Consider the following 18,709-nt stretch of genomic DNA (forward strand, 5'->3'; position numbering starts at 1 on the left):
AGGAAAGGAGAGCCACAAGCGGAGCGTCCGTCCCCCACGCCTGGCCACACAGTGTCTGATCCTAATCGCTTGTCAGCAGTTCAAAAAGCGTTCTCAGAACTTGACAGCTTGACCTTGACTCTGGTTAGCACCCCCGAGTCCATACACTCACTGTTGCAGTCCAACAGACCAGCGCTCAGAGGACAGAGGCTGTAAATGACCTTTTGTAAAGGATGTGCGGAGAGGCTAGAGACTGTGAGATGATATCACATCACACTCCAACACTAACACCCCACACCGCTTCACACACTCACAGGGTCTGCAGGCATTAAGCCTACACCCAGGTTTACAATGAGCAAACAGACATCCTGCATGACCCTCCTGAAGCCTAGGCCTATTATTCACTTATTAATTTTGAGATGTGCTCTTTAGTAATGACCAGGGGGGGATAAAGTACAATAAGTCTGTACACGAGCAAAAGTAGAATTAATCAAAGTCTGTATTACTTGCGTAAAAGTACAAGTATTGTATCTGTAAGTACGAAAGTACCTGCCTGTGAGTGTACACAAGTCAAAGTAAAAAAAGTCATTGTAGGTACTGTGTAATATTATTTTGTAGAAAAATTTCTATTCACACTGGTCTCCTTAATAGGGCTTGTTCATCACTTTCACTTTTGATTTTTAAGTACATGCAAAAGCAAGTAAGTTTGTACTTTTACTCAAGTAGAAATATAGATAGAATACTTGTACTTTTACTAATAATAGTAATACTTTACCAAATGTATTTTTTACTTTTACTCAAGTACAGAAGTATTGTACTTTGTCCAACTCTGATAGCAACATTGTAAATTCGAATGATTAGGTTTCTACATGCAACATGTCTTTGGTGCAGCTTGACAGATAAAACAATTCAAAATTAATTGAAGTGCATGTAACACCTTGGATTGGACCACTAGTTATATTCTTTTGTACTAGCTCATATTTTTTGATATAGCATATTGTTTGCCATACAAAGTCATCCTTGATGTGTTATTTACCTTTGCATACCTGTAACATGTTTATCCTCTACCTGTGTATGGATCTTTACTACTACTATTTTTTATCTGTTTGAGTATGTTAAGCAATTGAAAATGTTTAAGTAGCCATTAGAAGATGGGTTAATTGTGTCCATGATTGAATGTACAATACTCAAATAAACTCTAGCATTTAAGTGATGATTGGTGATTGGTATTAACACGCCCAACTTGTGCCAAGAAAACATTCCCCACTGCAGCCTCAGCTTTCTGTTCTTGGCTGACAGAAGTGGAGCCTGACATGGTCTTCTGCTGTTGTAGCCCATCCACCTCAAGGTTCAACATGTTGTGCATTCTGAGATGCTTTTTTGCTCATTACAATTGTACAGAGTGATTATCTGAGTTTCTGCCAGCGCAAACCAGTCTGACCATTCTCTCTCAACAACAAAATGTTTCCATCCTCAGAACTCCTGCACACTGGATGTTTTTTCTTTATTGCACCATTCTGAGTAAACTCTATAAACACTTGTTTGTGAAAACCCCAAGAAATAAACAGTTGAAATACTCAGACCAGCCCAGAGATCATATTTTTTTCCATTCTGATGGTTGACATGAACACTACCTGAAGCTGCTGGCTCGCATCTGCATGATTTCATGCTCTACACTGCTGCCACACGATTGGCTGACTGGATAATTGTATGAATGAGTAGGTGTACAGGTGTTTCTAATAACGTGCTTGGTGAATGGATGTCATATTACAGATAATATTGAAAGGCATGACATAATACAAAACAGGACCATTTTTATTCCTGTTATCCCAGCTCTTCCACTAAAACTGATGTCCATAAGCTACTGTTCAAGTGCCTGTTGGCGTAAAGAAGGTAAGTGGTGGGGAAACCTTTTAAGGCCACAGACTTTTAAGGCTGCTCTGCATTTTAAATGGATGGTGTCCCATCCAAGAAGCTTCTGAAAGTCTTCGCTGGACTAACAGGTCTGTATAAATCTGTGCAGCAGTGACACGAGTGAGAGAATGTGCCATCAAGGGAGGCTGGGAGCGATAATGCACTATGACCACATGAAAAAAGAAGCAGAGCGCCCTAGAGAGCCCAGAGTTACATTCCTCGCTGACATCACACTGAAAGAGTTATTCTCAGCTCCAGCAGCGGTTATAAGACAACGAGTTTTATTTCAGATGATGGTGTGCCAAGTGGATCATCAATAAGGCATGGGCTAAGTGCAGGAGGAAGTCACAATGCAACTAAATCATTAAGCTGGTCCTTTTCTCATTTTAAACTTTAAGGCGTCCTTATCTTCGGATGGAGTCTATTATAAGAAATTCTCCTCACATAATTCATGTAATTTGTATCTTTTAAAATCCTCTTAAAATACTCCAACAGGAAATTGTACTTTTTCTCATTTAATCTTTACTTATTGACACTAAAAAGGAAAGTTGTGCAAGCTAACTTACACTGCATTGTCTCCACAGACTGAATACTTCACTGGGTCTCTCAAGCAGAGAGATTCAAATTCAGTCTTACATCTGTGACCCAAACCATTTCCTTTAATAATGTAGAAGGAGGCTGTTTTAGTTAAAAAATGATAACTAATGAAATAATAAGCTAAAAAGCACTTAAAAAGCATTTACATTTGAATGAAAGACTTGCGTAGTCAGAACGTCACTTATTTTAAAAGTGGATGTAGGCAATGGCAGTCCACCATTACTATTGAGCTGAGAACTTGCATGAAAACACACAGTTTAGAATCAGAATCAGAATCAGAATCCTTTATTGATCTCAGAGGGAAATTGCAGGTAACAAATATTGTAACAAAAATTGCTCAGATTTGCTTAATCTTAAAATTATCTAAGTATCCCATGTGTTTATCAACGTCATGCAAAGACATCATATATCATATATAACAATATAAACAATTAAAACATAAAAAAAACATTTTCAAAGCATTGTTTGAACAATTAAAATGATTTACAACTATGCAGAAATTACATCACATAGTAGCAACACAGAGAAGTCTTGTGAAGAACCTTCCCAGCTCTCCAGCTTAATCATGGATAGAGAATAATAGTGCCCCCTTGTGGAGAATCTTCAGCCTGCTAAACACAAATGAGTGAGTCAGAAAATCAGTCAATCACTCAGAAGACAGGTCCATGAGGTGCATCCAAAACAAGGCTCTGGAAATAGGCTGCAGGATATTGTGACTAAGTGTAATGTTCAATGGTCAGCAACAAAAAGGTCAATCAGCAGGTGGTAAGAAATTCAGGGGCCAGATTTACAGTGTCCTCTTAAAAGTATGGGTTTTTCTTAACTTCATTCTTAAGAAAAAAAGGTTAGGGTTAGGGTTAGAGAAATTGTTATTCTTCAAATAACTATTAAAAATTCACATTTTCTTTTCTTAACTATTTTCTTAAGAATAATTCTAAAAACAAGTGGTATTCTTCAAAATATTACATTCTTAAGCATTTTCCAGTGAGGATTTCTTTTTCCTTTTGGCTATTTCTTCCACCATTACTCTACTTCTTATTTGCTAAGTTTTTTTAAATGATGGACTTGATGTTTTTCTTCCATTTTGCTGTCCTTTGAGCAGATCAAACTAAATAACAGAAATAACAGCTAATACAAATTCAGAATGTATCTTGCATCGTTTATGGTACATGATAAAATGCACTGTAGCCTACATGAGAAAACAATGAAGATTTTCTTAAGATTTTTTTTTCTTTAGAAAATATTTGAGAACCTCTGAATTGCATTTAAGAACATTTTTTAAGAACTTTTGCAAGTTTTTTTTTCTTAAGAGAGCTTTCGTGAATCTGGTCCCTACTTGTTTTCACATAAACAGTGAGGGAAAACTAAATCTAGATTAGTTTTAGGATAGTTTTACACCATGATGTAGGCTTCTGCTCACAGTAATGCAAATGAGCTGGAGAACCAGACAGGGTCAAATTCACCACAGCCGTTATCCTTGGGCAAGTACAAAGGAAAAGTATATGGGCCTCAAATAAACAAAAGATGCTTTTTTAACAATGCGCAGACAGAAGCGTCTATGGTTTAAAGTGGAAATATTTTCTGCATAGTCAGTGAGATGTAAACAAAGCAATTCAGCCTGGTTTTAAATGAAATGTAAAAGAACTGCAAAGAAACTTACTAACTCAGAGAGGGAGAGGTCATGTCTACAATGCAAACTCATAGCTAATTTATTTATTATGCAAAATGACCAGTGAACCTAGATGTGTTCTTGTGTAACATCAGTGGTAAAATAGTGGTCAATCTAAATAAGAAGTTTTTTTGGGGGGGCTAATTAACAGATTAACAGCCTTAGAACACCCTACATGTACCACACTGTCATTATTAAACAAATAGCTTTTAGGTTAAATCCTTATCTCAAAACTATTGTAAAACAAAGTGCATCAGGCTTATAACTATTTCATGTAATAATGTCCTGTGAGTGCTTTTAGAAGCACCACACTCTCCAGACATCTGGTTCCATCACTGTTGTAAAAAAATTGATTCAGTAAGTTTCTTTACAACAGAGCGTGTCACTTCAGACCACCAATGACTTTGTTCACATCTTGCTAAATAATATGCAGAATTTTTGGAAAATCTATGGAATACCCTTTTGTGCATTGCCATTTCTGAGGTATAAGTTTTGAGAAATTGAAAGTACAACTTGAATTTCTTCTTGATTATGCACATCTCACTCATTTGATAAGCAGACTGTTTCTCTGCACTGTAGGCTATTGAGCTCAATAAGAGCCTAGCTGTGTTCATAGTTACCTTCAGAGTCTCATTTAAAGCTAAGATTATGGACCAGGGACGGATTCAGGGTGGCATTATGAGTGTTTTTCTGCATTTGCCAATATCATTAAACTAGGACATGCTGGAGAAGTGGGGGAACCAACTAAATAGCTTGTCATCCTTTGAACTCCCTGTCACTGCTAATTCTTTAAGAGTGCATTATGCTGTACTGTGAGGAGAGTGCTTTGTGCCCACATCAGCAGTTTAAAACAATTAGAAGAGGAAGTCATTCGACAGAGTCACAGCTGAGGCCTGTGGGACATCTAAAGATAGAGCATGAAGAGGAGAGCACACAGCAGTGCAGACAGACACGAGAGGGCAGAAAAAAGAGTAAAAAAGTAGAAGGAAGGGCGTCCAAAGTGCCACTGTAAGCTTTTTAGTGCTTGGTAAGATAGTTACTGCCAACTGCCGTTGTAAAACAGTTTTGTGACAGTGACTGTTGTAAAAAGCACTATAGACATAAAACTGACTTGAAGTTAATGCTACATTAGCATTAGCCTCCTCCAATGTGAGGTCATTCCACACCTCAATGCCACCCTAAATAATGTGATCATAAAGGCCGAAGGAGGTCAAGGAGGATGAGTGAGGAAAGTCTTGAGTAATATAAGCCTTTGCTGCCATCTGTTGATGGAGTGTGATACTTCTGCTCTCATATTTTATGACTGAGCATGAAGTGAGTTGAGACAGTGCAGAAGGTCAGTTTCATAAAAATCATGCCAGTCATGCCAATCTCCTGAAAACAAAATTTCCACTTTTTTCTAACATCAAGTCTTATTGCCAAAGTCAACATTTCATTTGTTATATGTACAATATGCCGAGGACATTTGTGCTTTAAAATGCTTGGCTCAAGTGATTTCTCTTTAGAGCTGCACAATATATACAAAGAGAAAAAGATAATATACAGAGATCTGGCTTATACATTGCTGCTGTTGAATTTCTTTTATTATTTATCCCTATCATGTTTATTTTTCTACATAATTTCAGCACAGCAGCTGTCCTTTACATTATGTTAAAATTTCTTGATGCATGGCCCAAAAAATGTTCTAAAAGTGCTTGGAATAAAACCTTACATTAACTTACTTGCCTGTTTCTGTAAAGTTACTTTTTTGGAACACATAGATATACAGGAATACATTAAGCAATACAAAATATCTAGTTACAAAATAAGAATATGTGCAGCTGTAGATCCTAATGTAATATGAATAACTATGCATGTGTGCAGGGACATATGGAGCGTTGGAAACATATCCTGTGGAGTGCTGAGCATGTTTCTCTATCTGGCAGTCTGATGAATGAGTCTGGGTTTGGCAAATGCCAGGAGAACATTACCTGCCTGACTGCACTGTGCCAACTATAAAGTTTGGTGGAGGAGGGATGATGCTTTGGGGTTGTTTTGGGGTTGGGCTAGGCCCCTTCGTTCCAATGAAGGGAAATCTTAATGCTTCAGCAAACCAAAACATTTTGGACAACTGTATGCTTCCAACTTTGTGGGAACAGTATTATTTTGTTATTTTGTTCCAGCTTTACTGAGCCCCAGTGCACAAAGCAAGGTCCATAAAGGCATGGCTGGGTGAGTTTGGTGTGGAAGAACTAGACTGGCCCTCACAGAGCCCTGACCTCAACCCCATCAAACACCTTTCAGATGAACTAGGACAGAGATTGTGAGCCAGGCCTCTCATCTAACATCACTGTCTGACCTCACAAATGCTCTTCTGGATGAACAGGCAAATATTCCCACAGGCACACTCCAAAATCTTGTAAAAAGCTTCCCAGAAGAGTGGAAGCTGTTATAGCTGCAAAGGTCGACCAACTCTATATTAATGCCAATGGATTTAGAATGGGATGTCATAAAAGCTCCTATGGATGTAATGTGTAAGTGTGCCAATACTTTTGTCCATATAGTGTGTATCTATTGCAATCGTGAAGCGCCGAGTGAAAACTCAAAACCGTCTGTGAAAGTAAGTAAAAAACTGTCCATAAAGTGACAGTAAAACTGTCCATAATGTAAGGCGTGAACAGAATAGCAGCAAAGACAGTAACATCTGTATGCACATTATACTGTTCGACACTGTTAGTCCTTAGCCATAACAATGAATGACATACTGACAGGTGTTTTGGGAATGAACTAGTGCTTGTCCAATAGCCTAATAGCCTGCAAGCAGAGACTGCTCCTCCTGTTAACCTACCAGACGGCAACCTGGTAAACAGACTTCATTATGGCTTGATTTGATACCTTTACGTTGCTCTTTACACTTCTCAGTGTTTAGCTCAGACTCGTCATTTCTCTGCACACAGAGCTTGGCTGTAGAAACAGAAGTGGAGATATAATAGAACTAGGCCTACCACCAAAATCAGATCCAAAATGAGAATTACCACCCAGAACCAGAGGTGAAGCTCAAATAAAACAAGTCAGCATCTGATATAACACATTCTATTTCTCTACATGGACTATGAGGTGGCTTGTGCAGTCCTAGGCCCAGATTAATCCTAAACTTAAACCAAAAATAATTTTAGATTGTGATTCCCCTTTGGCACACACAGTTTAATCCAAGACATCCAGAAAGCCAGCCCTATACGTTTTCTCTTTCCTCATCACTGATCTGAAGCTGTGTTCCAGACTATGCCAAATTCACTATTTTGGGGTTCGGCCATTTCATAGTGGTGTCTGAAAACAGTGCAGAAGATTCAGTGCATTCAAACAATCCCACAGTGCAGCACAGTAAGTAGTGTACAACCAATGTACTCAAGCAGACAGGGAATACCCATAATGCACTGCATTGTTTGCTTTGAAGATTCAAGCGTAACTTCTCTGAGGAGGATTACTGAGCCCAGCTTCAATGGCAGTGTCTCCACAGACCTGTGAAAATGTATGCTGTGCTCATGTGTACAGACACACATCGGTTATATAGTATTTGACTGGCATGATGTTTATAGTGTTTATGCCAGCAGTGTCCAATCTTACCTGCGAAGAGCCGGTGTGGCTGCAGGTTTTCACAAGCAGAAACACAGTTGATTCCTGTTCTTCAGTCAACTGGCTTCGGTCAAACAACTGATCATGTGATCTTCTGCTTTGCTGGGATTAAAACCTGCAGCCTCACTGGCCTAGATAGTAAACATATATCGGTCTGCTGGCTTGATAAGGTCGGCACCCCGCTGACTGCTTGCCACTGCTGGTCCACCCTCTGACCTCCCAGATTACTGTTGATCATACAAGCTGCAATTAATGTTTAATCTCCTCAAACAGATTCTGAATGCACACAGCTTTGTAGTTTAGTAATATATCTAGTATATTTAGTATTAGAATATTTAGTAATAATCTAAGACAAATGAAGCAACTGAGGAAAAAATAATGACTAGGTCTAATATAAAATAATTTTACTGAATATGTTGTTGCTGACACTGTGCAACAATTTACAAAGTATAACTAAAGCATGTAGGGAAGGGAAATATAAGTAAACTGGACTGTGAGTGGAAAACGAGTGATGATAAATAGAACATTGTCAAATACTTTGCATAACGCATGGAAAACGCTGAGCGAAATGCCAGTGGACTGCCAGCTTTGCCATCAGATGCTCTTGCATAAGGGTGGCATAAACACTAGGCTCTTCATGCCACGAGTCCAGTACTATAACTGCTGAGTGTGAGTGCACACATGGGAAGAGTACACATTACATACATAACAGGTCTGAAGAGAGGTATGGAGACACTGCATTGTAGCTGGGATCAGTAAGATTGGGCACCCCTGGTTTATGTGATGAAATCTGCTGGTGCACAGTAATGAGCATGAAATGAGTATGAAGTGTTTACTGCCATCACCAACTCTGTTTCCTATAACAGTGTTCTAAATAGGGATCAAGATTTTCCTAAGTAAGGTACAGTGATTAGGGGACCAGTTTTTCTGTCCTTGCTGTGAGAGAGCCCCACTGTGCCACAGATAAACAGTGGTCAACTACTACTATCTAGTGGTGACTTGTAAGAATACACTGTGACAAGAAACATGAACTTCCATTACCATTTTAGGCCTATTTCAACTGACTGATGAAGAGACCACTTGTTTTTCTTTTTTTTCAGCATTTTGTTCATCATTTCATATATTATAAGCAAGGTAAAGTGAGTATTGCTCTGTTTATACCACGCACAAATAAATGCAATACTATCTTGTCTTTAAAATGTATTTACATTCATATAAACATTTTTTTCCAAACAACGGTCTCCTGCATACGTCATATGACCTGCAGTATCAGTGCTGCATCATAGATGTGAGCTGGCCTGCTCCACGGATGCTCACCTGTGAGTCAGAGCAACTGGCAACGCAAGACAAGTAAAACCGACCAATCAGCTCATCCAGGCGTTCCCTCTTCCAAACAGGGTTGCCAGGTTGGATGTAAACCCCTTTTCTGTACTGGTTTCCATTGAGGGATTTGTTTATTATAGCAGCATTACTTTGGCATATGAGCTACAAAGTGATCTGTTTTAACATATATACTCTATTGTTTTCATGCAGTTCTAAGATGCTAAATAACACAGCACTGTAGTCAGACAGCGACAATGAAGATCACTACAGAAAAACATGAAGTACTGCTGTTTTCAAAATAGTCTTCATGAAAAATGAAAATACCATAAGGAAAGATTATACTTGCATTCAAATTTATTTTACTTATTTTATTTTATTGGCAGCCTTAGAAAATGTTAAGATTAGAGCGTTAGAAGAAATGTTAAGCCTTAGAAAATTAGAGATGTTGTTGTGAAGTGTCTTGGGTACCGAAATGAAATATTCAGCGTATTTTCGAGTCAGCGTCAGGACAGGAAAATGATGCTGCACCAAGACACAGACTGAATCCCTTCGCTGAACTGAACGGAATTAGGCCTACTACCATACAAAACATTAAAGAACCTCAACATCGCTGAATGTGTTTGGGATTACGGAGATCACGAGAACCACAACCAACGTGTAAGACTGAACTTTGGAGATTTGGAAAAATATCCCTGCAGATTTCTTTGAAAAAACTGAAAGCAAGTCTCCTGAAAAGAATTGGAGATGTACTGAAGGTAGAAAAATACAAAAAAAAAAAAAAAAAACAAAAAAAAAAAAATATATATATATATATATATATATATATAATATTATATTATATTTTATATATATAATATATATATATATATTATTAGAATATATACAATTATGTATAACAGCTAAATATTATATTTAGTGTAATTATATTATATTTAACATTTATTTTTATAATTAATACGTGTTTTATGTTTTTTTTACCCTGCTTTTGTTTTGTTTTGTTTTGTTTTTTAGCTAAACGACTGATCCCACTCATCCCATAATGTATCTTTTTTAGAAATTTTTTTTTATAATACAATACTCCTTGAAAATACATGGCATGCTTTCTGTTACTGTAAATCTTCTGATAAAAAGGACAGCACAGTCACAGTTTCTACTGCATACAGTATCTCAAGGCTTGTAATTGCCTGCGAGTGGTTTTAGAGGACCTGGCAACCCCCTCCCTCTCAGCGTTGTGCAGGCTGACGCGTTTCATTCCTCCGGTGGGCTAAAGCGGCTCTGGCTCTCTTCGATTTCTTTGAAAACGCCGGATTAGCGTGTGATGTCTCCCTGATTGTCAGTGACTGGTCTTTGCAGTAAAGAAATCGTCCGCCATGAGCTGCTCCGGATTCACCTGCTCCAAAAACTGCCTGTGCGCCATCAACCTGCTGTATGTGGTGAGTGAATGAGCCCAGCTGCAGCCATATGGGAGCCTGCTGCTGCTCTTAGAGCTGCTATTTCAGCTCGAATTTGTAAGGTTTAGGGACAAATGACTCGTCTGTGGACAATAATAGTCCTCGTAACAGCGAGCTGAGCTCCTCTGAATTATTTAGGAAGGTACATTGTGTGTGTGATGCTGAGCAGCTTTGGGTTGCAGCCTGTATCGTCCAGCACTCTGCAGCTCATGGCGTTTCCTTTCACTCCTCCATGCCGGCCAGACTCACGTCCTGTCTTTGTTCCAGCTTTCAGCGTGTGTTTGATAAGGCTCCAGTCACTCACTCATTCCGGGTCCTCCCAGTTCAGGCTGTAATTCTGCCTTTTCTGTGTTTGTACAGTGCTGTGTTTTTTCAGTTTGAGTGCAGTGAAGTAAAGGCCCACTGCTGACCTGGGTATAAGCACTGAAGTGCTTTGTGATCAGATAGCTGTCGGTTTCAAATGCAGAGTTCAGGTCAGCCCAGCTCAACCATCACATCACATTCAGTTCATGATGGGCCACTCTTCACATTTACTGTTATCATTGGCCGAGTGAAAAAAGGCTTGAGGGAAAGATCATATATCAGATAAAGCCGCCAAAGTTATGAAGGATACAAATATCTCTGCTGCGTATAAACTTCATTAGAATAGTAATAGAATGTACTCTTTTTACATTTTACATTTACGGCATTTGGCTGACGCTCTTATCCAGAGCGACTTACAATTTGATCATTTTACACAGGGAGGCCAAGGAGGTGTTAGGAGTCTTGCCCAAGGACTCTTATTGGTATAGTGTAGGGTGTTTGCCCAGGTGGGGATTGAACCCCAGTCTACAGTGTAGAAGGCAGAGGTGTTACCCACTACACTAACCAACCACCTTTTTGGGAGGGAAAAGTTGTTAATGTAAGAAATTCTACCAAAAAAATGTCCATGCTCTACGTTTTGAAGTACTTTTTATTCAAGTGTACGGTGCAGATTGAAAAACCAATGCATTTTAAAGGATAACTGTGAACAGATCAACAAGAAAACACTTCAACATATTGCTGTGGTAGGAAGAAAACCATGTATCTACAGGAAAAGGTAAAAACCTACTTTACCTATAATGTAAACCAGTCTATAATCCAAGTAATTCAGGGATATTTCTTTTGGTCCATTCATCATGAAATTTACACACAATGTAAAGGCCAACAGGCATTTTCAAATGATGTCAAAAACTGAAAACCACCAAAAATGGTGATGGTGTTCTCTTCATCGATAGATGGATAGCTTTATAACATAAGATCCCGGTTATTTTTCAGTATTTAGTGCGCCACTCCTCGTCTTTGTTACAGTTTCCATTCTTTTCGGGAAGCTTGCTTTCACTTTTTCAAAGAAATCAGCAAGGATGTCTTGTCACCCCTCCAAAGTTCAGTCTTAGAGGTTGGTTGTATTTTCTCTTTCTCAAAGTCCAAATAATCCCAAACACAGGTCAAGACTCTGGGGCAGTCAGTCCATTGTTTTGAGATCAGCAGCAGTTTCTTTGTTTGATTTGCAGATGTTCTTATTTGATTCCTTTTCTCAGTGAGGGCTCCGTAAACCATAAAGTAGTGTTCGGTTATAGTCACATCATAGTGTTGAGATGTCTTCTCACAGTGGAAGGATGGACAGAAACATATCTCTCTCTCTCTGTCTCTCTCTCTGTCTCTCTCTCTGTCTCTCTCTCTGTCTCTCTCTCTGTCTCTCTCTCTGTCTCTCTCTCTGTCTCTCTCTCTGTCTATCTCTCTCTCTCTCTCTCTCTCTCTCTCTCTCTCTCTCTCTCTCTCTCTCTCTCTCTCTGTCTCTGTCTCTCTGTCTCTCTCTCTCTCTCTCTCTCTCTCTGTCTCTCTGTCTCTCTGTCTCTCTGTCTCTCTGTCTCTCTGTCTCTCTGTCTCTCTCTCTCTCTCTCTCTCTCTCTCTGTCTCTCTGTCTCTCTGTCTCTCTGTCTCTGTCTCTCTCTCTGTCTCTCTGTCTCTCTGTCTCTGTCTCTCTCTCTGTCTCTCTCTCTCTGTCTCTCTCTCTCTGTCTCTCTCTCTCTCTCTCTCTCTGTCTCTCTCTCTCTCTCTCTCTCTGATGAAAGCTGGAAGCTTTTTCATGTATATTTTGACTTGTCTTGTATTTCCTTCTCCAAGGTTAAACATTACACTCCTAATTTGAATAGATCAGATCACTGATTGTTGAGGTTAAGCTTTATTCAGTCAGTGAAATAATTATTAGCAAACTGCAGCCATGACATAATGACCCAAGTACTGTAGTAGAGGTACTTTTATGTGAAAACGTCTTTTGCTTTACTTTTCCCAAAGCAAGACAGAAATATTTTTTTTTTTTTTTTTTTGTTCATAAATCTTTTATTCCATGTTATTCTCTATAATCTGTCCTTCCTCCCTCCCCTCCTGCAGATGGTGAGCATGCTAATGATCGGTATTGCTGCCTGGGGGAAGTGGTTTGGCCTCGTCTCAAGCTTCCAGGTGGTGGGGGGCATCATCGGGGTGGGAGTCTTCCTTTTCTTCGTCGCTTTGGCTGGACTTATTGGTGCGATTAAGCACCACCAAGTTCTCCTCTTCTTTGTATCCTCCACTGCAGTGATGTGTACCCACACATGGACATACTTTGACTTTTTTTACGAATACGTTTTTAAAGTTGTTCTCAGGTTTTAGGTAGAGAATGAATGAATGAGCCTCACTCAGCTGCCCCATTATCTCTCCTTAATAACTTCATTAGTACATGATTATCTTGTTCCTAGTCTTTGTGGTCCAGTTCTCAGTGTCCAGTGCATGCTTGGCCATCAACAAAGAGCAGCAGGTAAGATTGAACGACATTCTGATCAGATCACAACACGTTCAGTAATGCAGAAATATAAACCCTCACCAACATATTAAAGGCATTGGTAACGGTGCATCAGCTTCATTGGCGCTTAAAGCATTAAGTGAATTAACTACAGGCCACTGCGGAATTTATTGGTGGATGAATGATGTAAGTAAGAGCAGTCTGTTTTTCTCAGCGGTGGTTTCCAGGTAGCAGAATGGCTGCAGTAACCTAGACATGCTGAACAGTTTTACAGCACGCTGTGTATTTTTAGAAACCCTTTAGACTGAATCACTGCTGTACATTTTATTTTTGTCAGCCAGTCTTTCACTTCTGTTCACGCTGCCCTGTGTGAATGCGCGAGCTTATGCTCCTTGGGATTCATTCTGCTGGGGAGAAAAAAGCCACGTACTGCTCAGAATGGCAGTCTCTGTTCATTAATATGTGCTTGTCTGATTTATGTAAGTTGTTATACGTTTGTTTAACTGGTTGAACTACTATAAACGTTTCTTTTTTCTTTTAATAAAGCATTGTTCTTGATGTGTCTGTGTAGAATCACCTGCTGGAGGTGGGCTGGAACAACTCCCGGAGCACTCAGAGGGACGTAGAGAAAAGCCTCGACTGCTGCGGATTCTCTCACGTGGACGTGAACGAAACCTGTGCTGCTGTAATTCAAACAGTCAAAGATATAAATTTATATCTTTGCTTCTTAAAAGTAACATAAATGGCAGTTTGGTCAGAGAATTATTGGCATCCCCAGTTAAAATGATTAAAAATACAGGATAAAATGAAATACTTATGTGTAGGTATTTGTTTTTAGGCACATACAGTCATATGCAAAAGTCTGAGCACCCCTGATCAAATTACATTAAATTTCATTTTGTTTTATTGCAAATAAGTTAACACATCCTCTACAGAGAACACATTTAAATATAGCATCTTTCTGCAAATTTTAGTGAAAAAATTATTTTTATTTGTTCTTTTTAATATATTTTTTTTCCCCAATATATTAAAAAGAACAAATAAAAATTTTTGCACAGGCTGCATTTGCTCTCCATAATGTGTTAAATTCAGGAAATAAAAATGAATTTGACACTGAAATGTGTAGAGGTCTGTTCTCTGGAGTGAATGTGTTAACATATTTTCACTTTAAAAAAAAAAAAAACATTTGACCAGGGGTGGCAAAAGTTTTGCAATGGCAGCTGTTTTATAGACGCTACCAGATTTATGACCCGATGGTTTATGAAACTTTTGTCTAATTTAATCCACCTAATATTTACCATCCTGATGGATGGGCTTGGGTACGAAGGACAGACTTATGACAGGGTTTTTACACAATAATTCAAAAGTAAATAAAATAAAATCATCACCCAAACATAATACCACATATAAAAATTGCCAACTAATGTGTCTGATCCTATAAATGATAGTTATTTATTGAAGTCATGTTTATTAGGGGTCAGTTTCCCAGATAGGGACTAAGGCTTGTCCTCGACTACACTTTCCTTTCAGTAGAGAATATGGTGTAGTCCCAAACTAGCCGTCATCCCTTTCTGGAAAACCAATAGGGGTTCTTCCTCAAGGGGCTATTCAGATATCTTTCTGGTTCTGTTTTCAGAAGTAAGCAATTTTCAGCATCTGTCAAGTAAATATAACTCTTATGTACTATCCAAAAAGACCTGTAAACTCATTTACAGTTTTAATGTGTAATGTTGTCCCAGTCTACTATATGAGGTCAAATTCTGCAGTAATTCGTCGTCAGTAAAATTCAGGAGTAGTGTGACTTTCTGCAAGCTGCCAGTGAAGGTCAATGCATGCATACTTTGAAGTGTATAAATGATGTAATTTAAATGTTAATAGCATCACTGGCAGCATCTGTGATCTTGCATCTGGTCCTTGGCTCTGGATGTGTCTGTCCCTTCATCTAACCCAGCATATGCTATAATTCCCTGTGTCTTGCTGTTTCTCCCCACAGGCCTGTTTTTCTCACACTAAATGTGACACCTGTGCAGCGAAGATCCAGGAGCATGCTGGGGAGGTGCTGCGCTTTGTGGGTGGAATTGGCCTGTTCTTTAGCTTCACTGAGGTAAACCTCCTTCTTTAATCACACACTTCCCTCTCTTTTTCCCTCTTTCTTCCATGTTTGCTTATTTGCTCATGTGTTTCATTTTCAGTACAGTACGTCATTTAATAATCGTTATCATGATATTGGTCTGATATTGCAGAAGGTCACAATCTGCAAACGAGTCCTCAAACCAGTAGCGTTGTCATACTCTGAGCATCTTGCCCAATCACAGTGCCGAGAGTGTTTCTGTGGCAGCTTTGATGAGTCATGTTTTTCATGTAATCCCACAATATAAAACAGGCCAGTCTTTAACCATGTCACATTACTGATCACTGCTGTATTGAACATATTGCAAGACAGATTATACATGGCAGTGTGATCCTAATTCTGAGATTGTCCATCGTGCAGCACTATTGCATGGTTTACTAGACCTTTCCACACTGAATTTGTCATTCAGATGTTATGCGATGATATTTGGCATTTTAATACACCACCTGCAGCTTTTAAAGATGAGATTTTCATTTACTCATCTGAAAGTGGCACATTCTGTCTTTGTGCCATCTGCTACCATTAAGGCAGGCCAGCAAAGCTCAACATAAGAAGTAGGGGTGGACAATATGACATTTATCATTATCATGATAAATTATACAAGAGTTTGTTTCGACCACGCAGTCTAATAATTAAAGTGGCTCTAGTGTACTGCTGTATGGGGACAAATGTTTTCTTTACTCAGTAGAGGTTAAAATGCATCAGTCATATCGAAGACAATAAAGAAATTCAGACACTTTCTTATTACCAATATGTGTCAGTCACCAGTTGCATAAACAAACCAATATTTGTTGCATAATTAATGCTTATGCTGAAGTTTCTGATACATCCATATGAGAACACACAAAAAAGTTTTTGAACTCATAGTTTTTGATAACTTTTTTTTTTTTTTAATTATTATTCTCCAGTTCTGTCCCCAATTTAGTCATTTCCAATTCCACTCACTTGTTAGGATGCCCCAATCACACAATTCCACCAGCATTAGGAGGGCAAAGGCTAGCACAGGCTTCCTCCGAGACCTGTGAAGCACCACCACATCTTTTTGAGCTGCCACTCATGCAATGTCATTGGACAGGTGAATGCACTCGGAGGAAAGTGCCCACCGCCAGATCTGTTATGTCAGTACTTTATTTAGAGAGAAATAGCCAGTCACAGTTAACATCGTTTAAAAGGCCTGTCACTATCCCTGACTTTGAAGAAGACTGCTATGCTCGATTGCAATTGTGAATGGTCTAAAAACAGCTGCCTAAAAACTTTAAGAATAAAATATTAGGCTAACAGATCTGTTTCTGAGCTCTGGTCAGTTAAGGTGAGTTTGGGGTTCTCTCTTCGACTACATAGGGATCTTTTATCCATCAGTTTCACATCAGCATTGTTTGCTGAGCTTACGGCGCTTCCCGTGCTTGTGCTGCACTGTTTTTATTTACAGTCAGAGTCGCACAGTCAGCTGTGAGAATAACTGTAAAGTTATTAGAAGAAGTGTTATACTATCACAGGAAAGAGTAATCATGAAACTAATACATTACTCTGGACTGCATTACCCCAACAGTGATGCCATGTTGCACTACCCTTAATGAGCAGCTCATAAACTGTCCCCTTCCTCTTCTCTTCCCTGTTTCAGATCCTGGGCGTGTGGTTAACATACAGGTACAGAAACCAAAAAGATCCACGAGCCAATCCCAGTGCCTTCCTGTAGTCAATGGCATGGCTGTCACAGTGACGGTCTGTGTACTTGTCTATTCAAAGAACTTCTTACTGGAGCTCTGTTAGAGACGAGAAGAGTGCGTTTGCTTTCTCTGAAGTGGAGATCACTGCTTGTTTCTGCTGCTGTGTGTACTGATCATTTTCAAGGGTGCAGTGTTGTGAAGCAAAAAAATTCCTATGCGTAATTTTTGTTTGAAAATGTCTTGAATGGAGGCTGCAGCTACAAAAACCATCACAGTGGAACTGCCACTTTTTTACTTTACACAGTAAACACTTCTTCAAACACCTATGGGCTATGATCAGTCTAAATCCAAGAATTTCAAAATGTGGAGAAAAACAGGCACTGTAAGAGAAAAAGGACTACACTACGACTAGTATGTACCTGCATGTTATTGTTTCTGTTTGCATTGGTTATTATCGTTGATGTGTATTCAGCCTGGATGAATACTGCTTTTTCAAATTCCTGAATCCTGTAAGTAATATTCTTTATGATGCAGTATGTTGATACCACCACATGACCTCTTTGTGTACATGCACAAAATCAGTCACTCTGAGGCTACTGGTCAACAATGCAATAAATTAATCATTGTGATTTTTGGTCAGTTGATGTGCATTTTATTTAAACGTCTGCATGACAAAAATATTTCTCTGCACATCTACGTATGCAAAAAGAAGAGGTCCTCATTATCCTGAGAGGCAACTGAACCATACAAGCAACATGAAGGCCCCATACATTGAATGATCTTTGACACATTTCATGTCACAGTTGGTCATATTCAAAAGTTTGAACAACCTGGTCAAACTGCACGTTTTGTTGGTTTTCTAAGTGGAAGTAAGTCCAAACACACTTCTGCACATTTTAGTGAACAACCTATATGTATTGGCTTTAAAAAATAGAATGTTTCATTTTTTTCCCCCCCTTTTTTTGGATTTGTCAAGTATATAGTCAGGTTACACTTTATTTTGAGTGGTCCTTTTTACATGAAACAAACACTCAACAGACTCTCAGTAACATGTCAAAGACATATGAGGTTAGGCTTTGGGTAAAGTTGGGTAAGATTAGGTTTTGCGTAATTGCGTAACACATTAACAATACAGCAAGATGTAATTTGACCAGGGACCCAAACTTTGGCATATGACAGTATGCATTTCATTAAATCCATTATTAGGCCTGTGACTGATAACTGTATGTGCTCAGAGTTTTTTCTGTTTTTTTTTTTTTTTTGTTGTTGTTTTACCTTCTTGCATGAGACTCTTCACTACAGTGTGCATCTATATCATGTGGTTCTGTGAACTATGCACTTCTACATTTGAAAAACAACAGAATAAAGAATGCATTATCACCCAGTCTCGGTGTAAGTTGAGGATTTCTATAAAGCTAGGCTTTCCTTTCTCATGCTAAGTGAGGGATTCTGTTGACATTTCCTATTTAAAAAAAAAAAACGTTTCCGCTGATCCGATAACCAATCAGAGGCTTACACGCGTGGCTTCGTGAGCTGGGAACTCGCTAAAGAACAAAAGCTGCTTTT

At 38.9% G+C, this 18,709-nt stretch overlaps 1 protein-coding gene across 1 annotated transcript; it reads left to right on the forward strand.

Moving 5' to 3' along the window:
• Window positions 1-10,301: 10,301 nt before the first annotated feature.
• Window positions 10,302-18,527, forward strand: tspan13b (tetraspanin 13b). Its single transcript, XM_017708659.2, has 6 exons — window positions 10,302-10,527; window positions 12,958-13,125; window positions 13,280-13,360; window positions 13,917-14,030; window positions 15,339-15,449; window positions 17,098-18,527. The coding sequence occupies exons 1-6, from the start codon at window positions 10,465-10,467 to the stop codon at window positions 17,170-17,172; spliced, it is 612 nt and encodes a 203-aa protein (XP_017564148.1). The 5' UTR covers window positions 10,302-10,464; the 3' UTR covers window positions 17,173-18,527.
• Window positions 18,528-18,709: the final 182 nt, after the last annotated feature.

The sequence above is a fragment of the Pygocentrus nattereri genome, chromosome 27, assembly GCF_015220715.1.
Source record: "Pygocentrus nattereri isolate fPygNat1 chromosome 27, fPygNat1.pri, whole genome shotgun sequence".
NCBI classification, from domain to species: domain Eukaryota; kingdom Metazoa; phylum Chordata; class Actinopteri; order Characiformes; family Serrasalmidae; genus Pygocentrus; species Pygocentrus nattereri.

Bases quoted from the DNA above. Each gene is read 5' to 3' on its own strand.
- tspan13b (XM_017708659.2), top strand. From the start codon at position 10,465: ATGAGCTGCTCCGGATTCACCTGCTCCAAAAACTGCCTGTGCGCCATC. The intron at 10,528-12,957 runs GTGAGTGAATGA...CCCCTCCTGCAG, and splicing joins CCATCAACCTGCTGTATGTG to ATGGTGAGCATGCTAATGAT. The intron at 14,031-15,338 runs GTAATTCAAACA...TTCTCCCCACAG, and splicing joins TGAACGAAACCTGTGCTGCT to GCCTGTTTTTCTCACACTAA.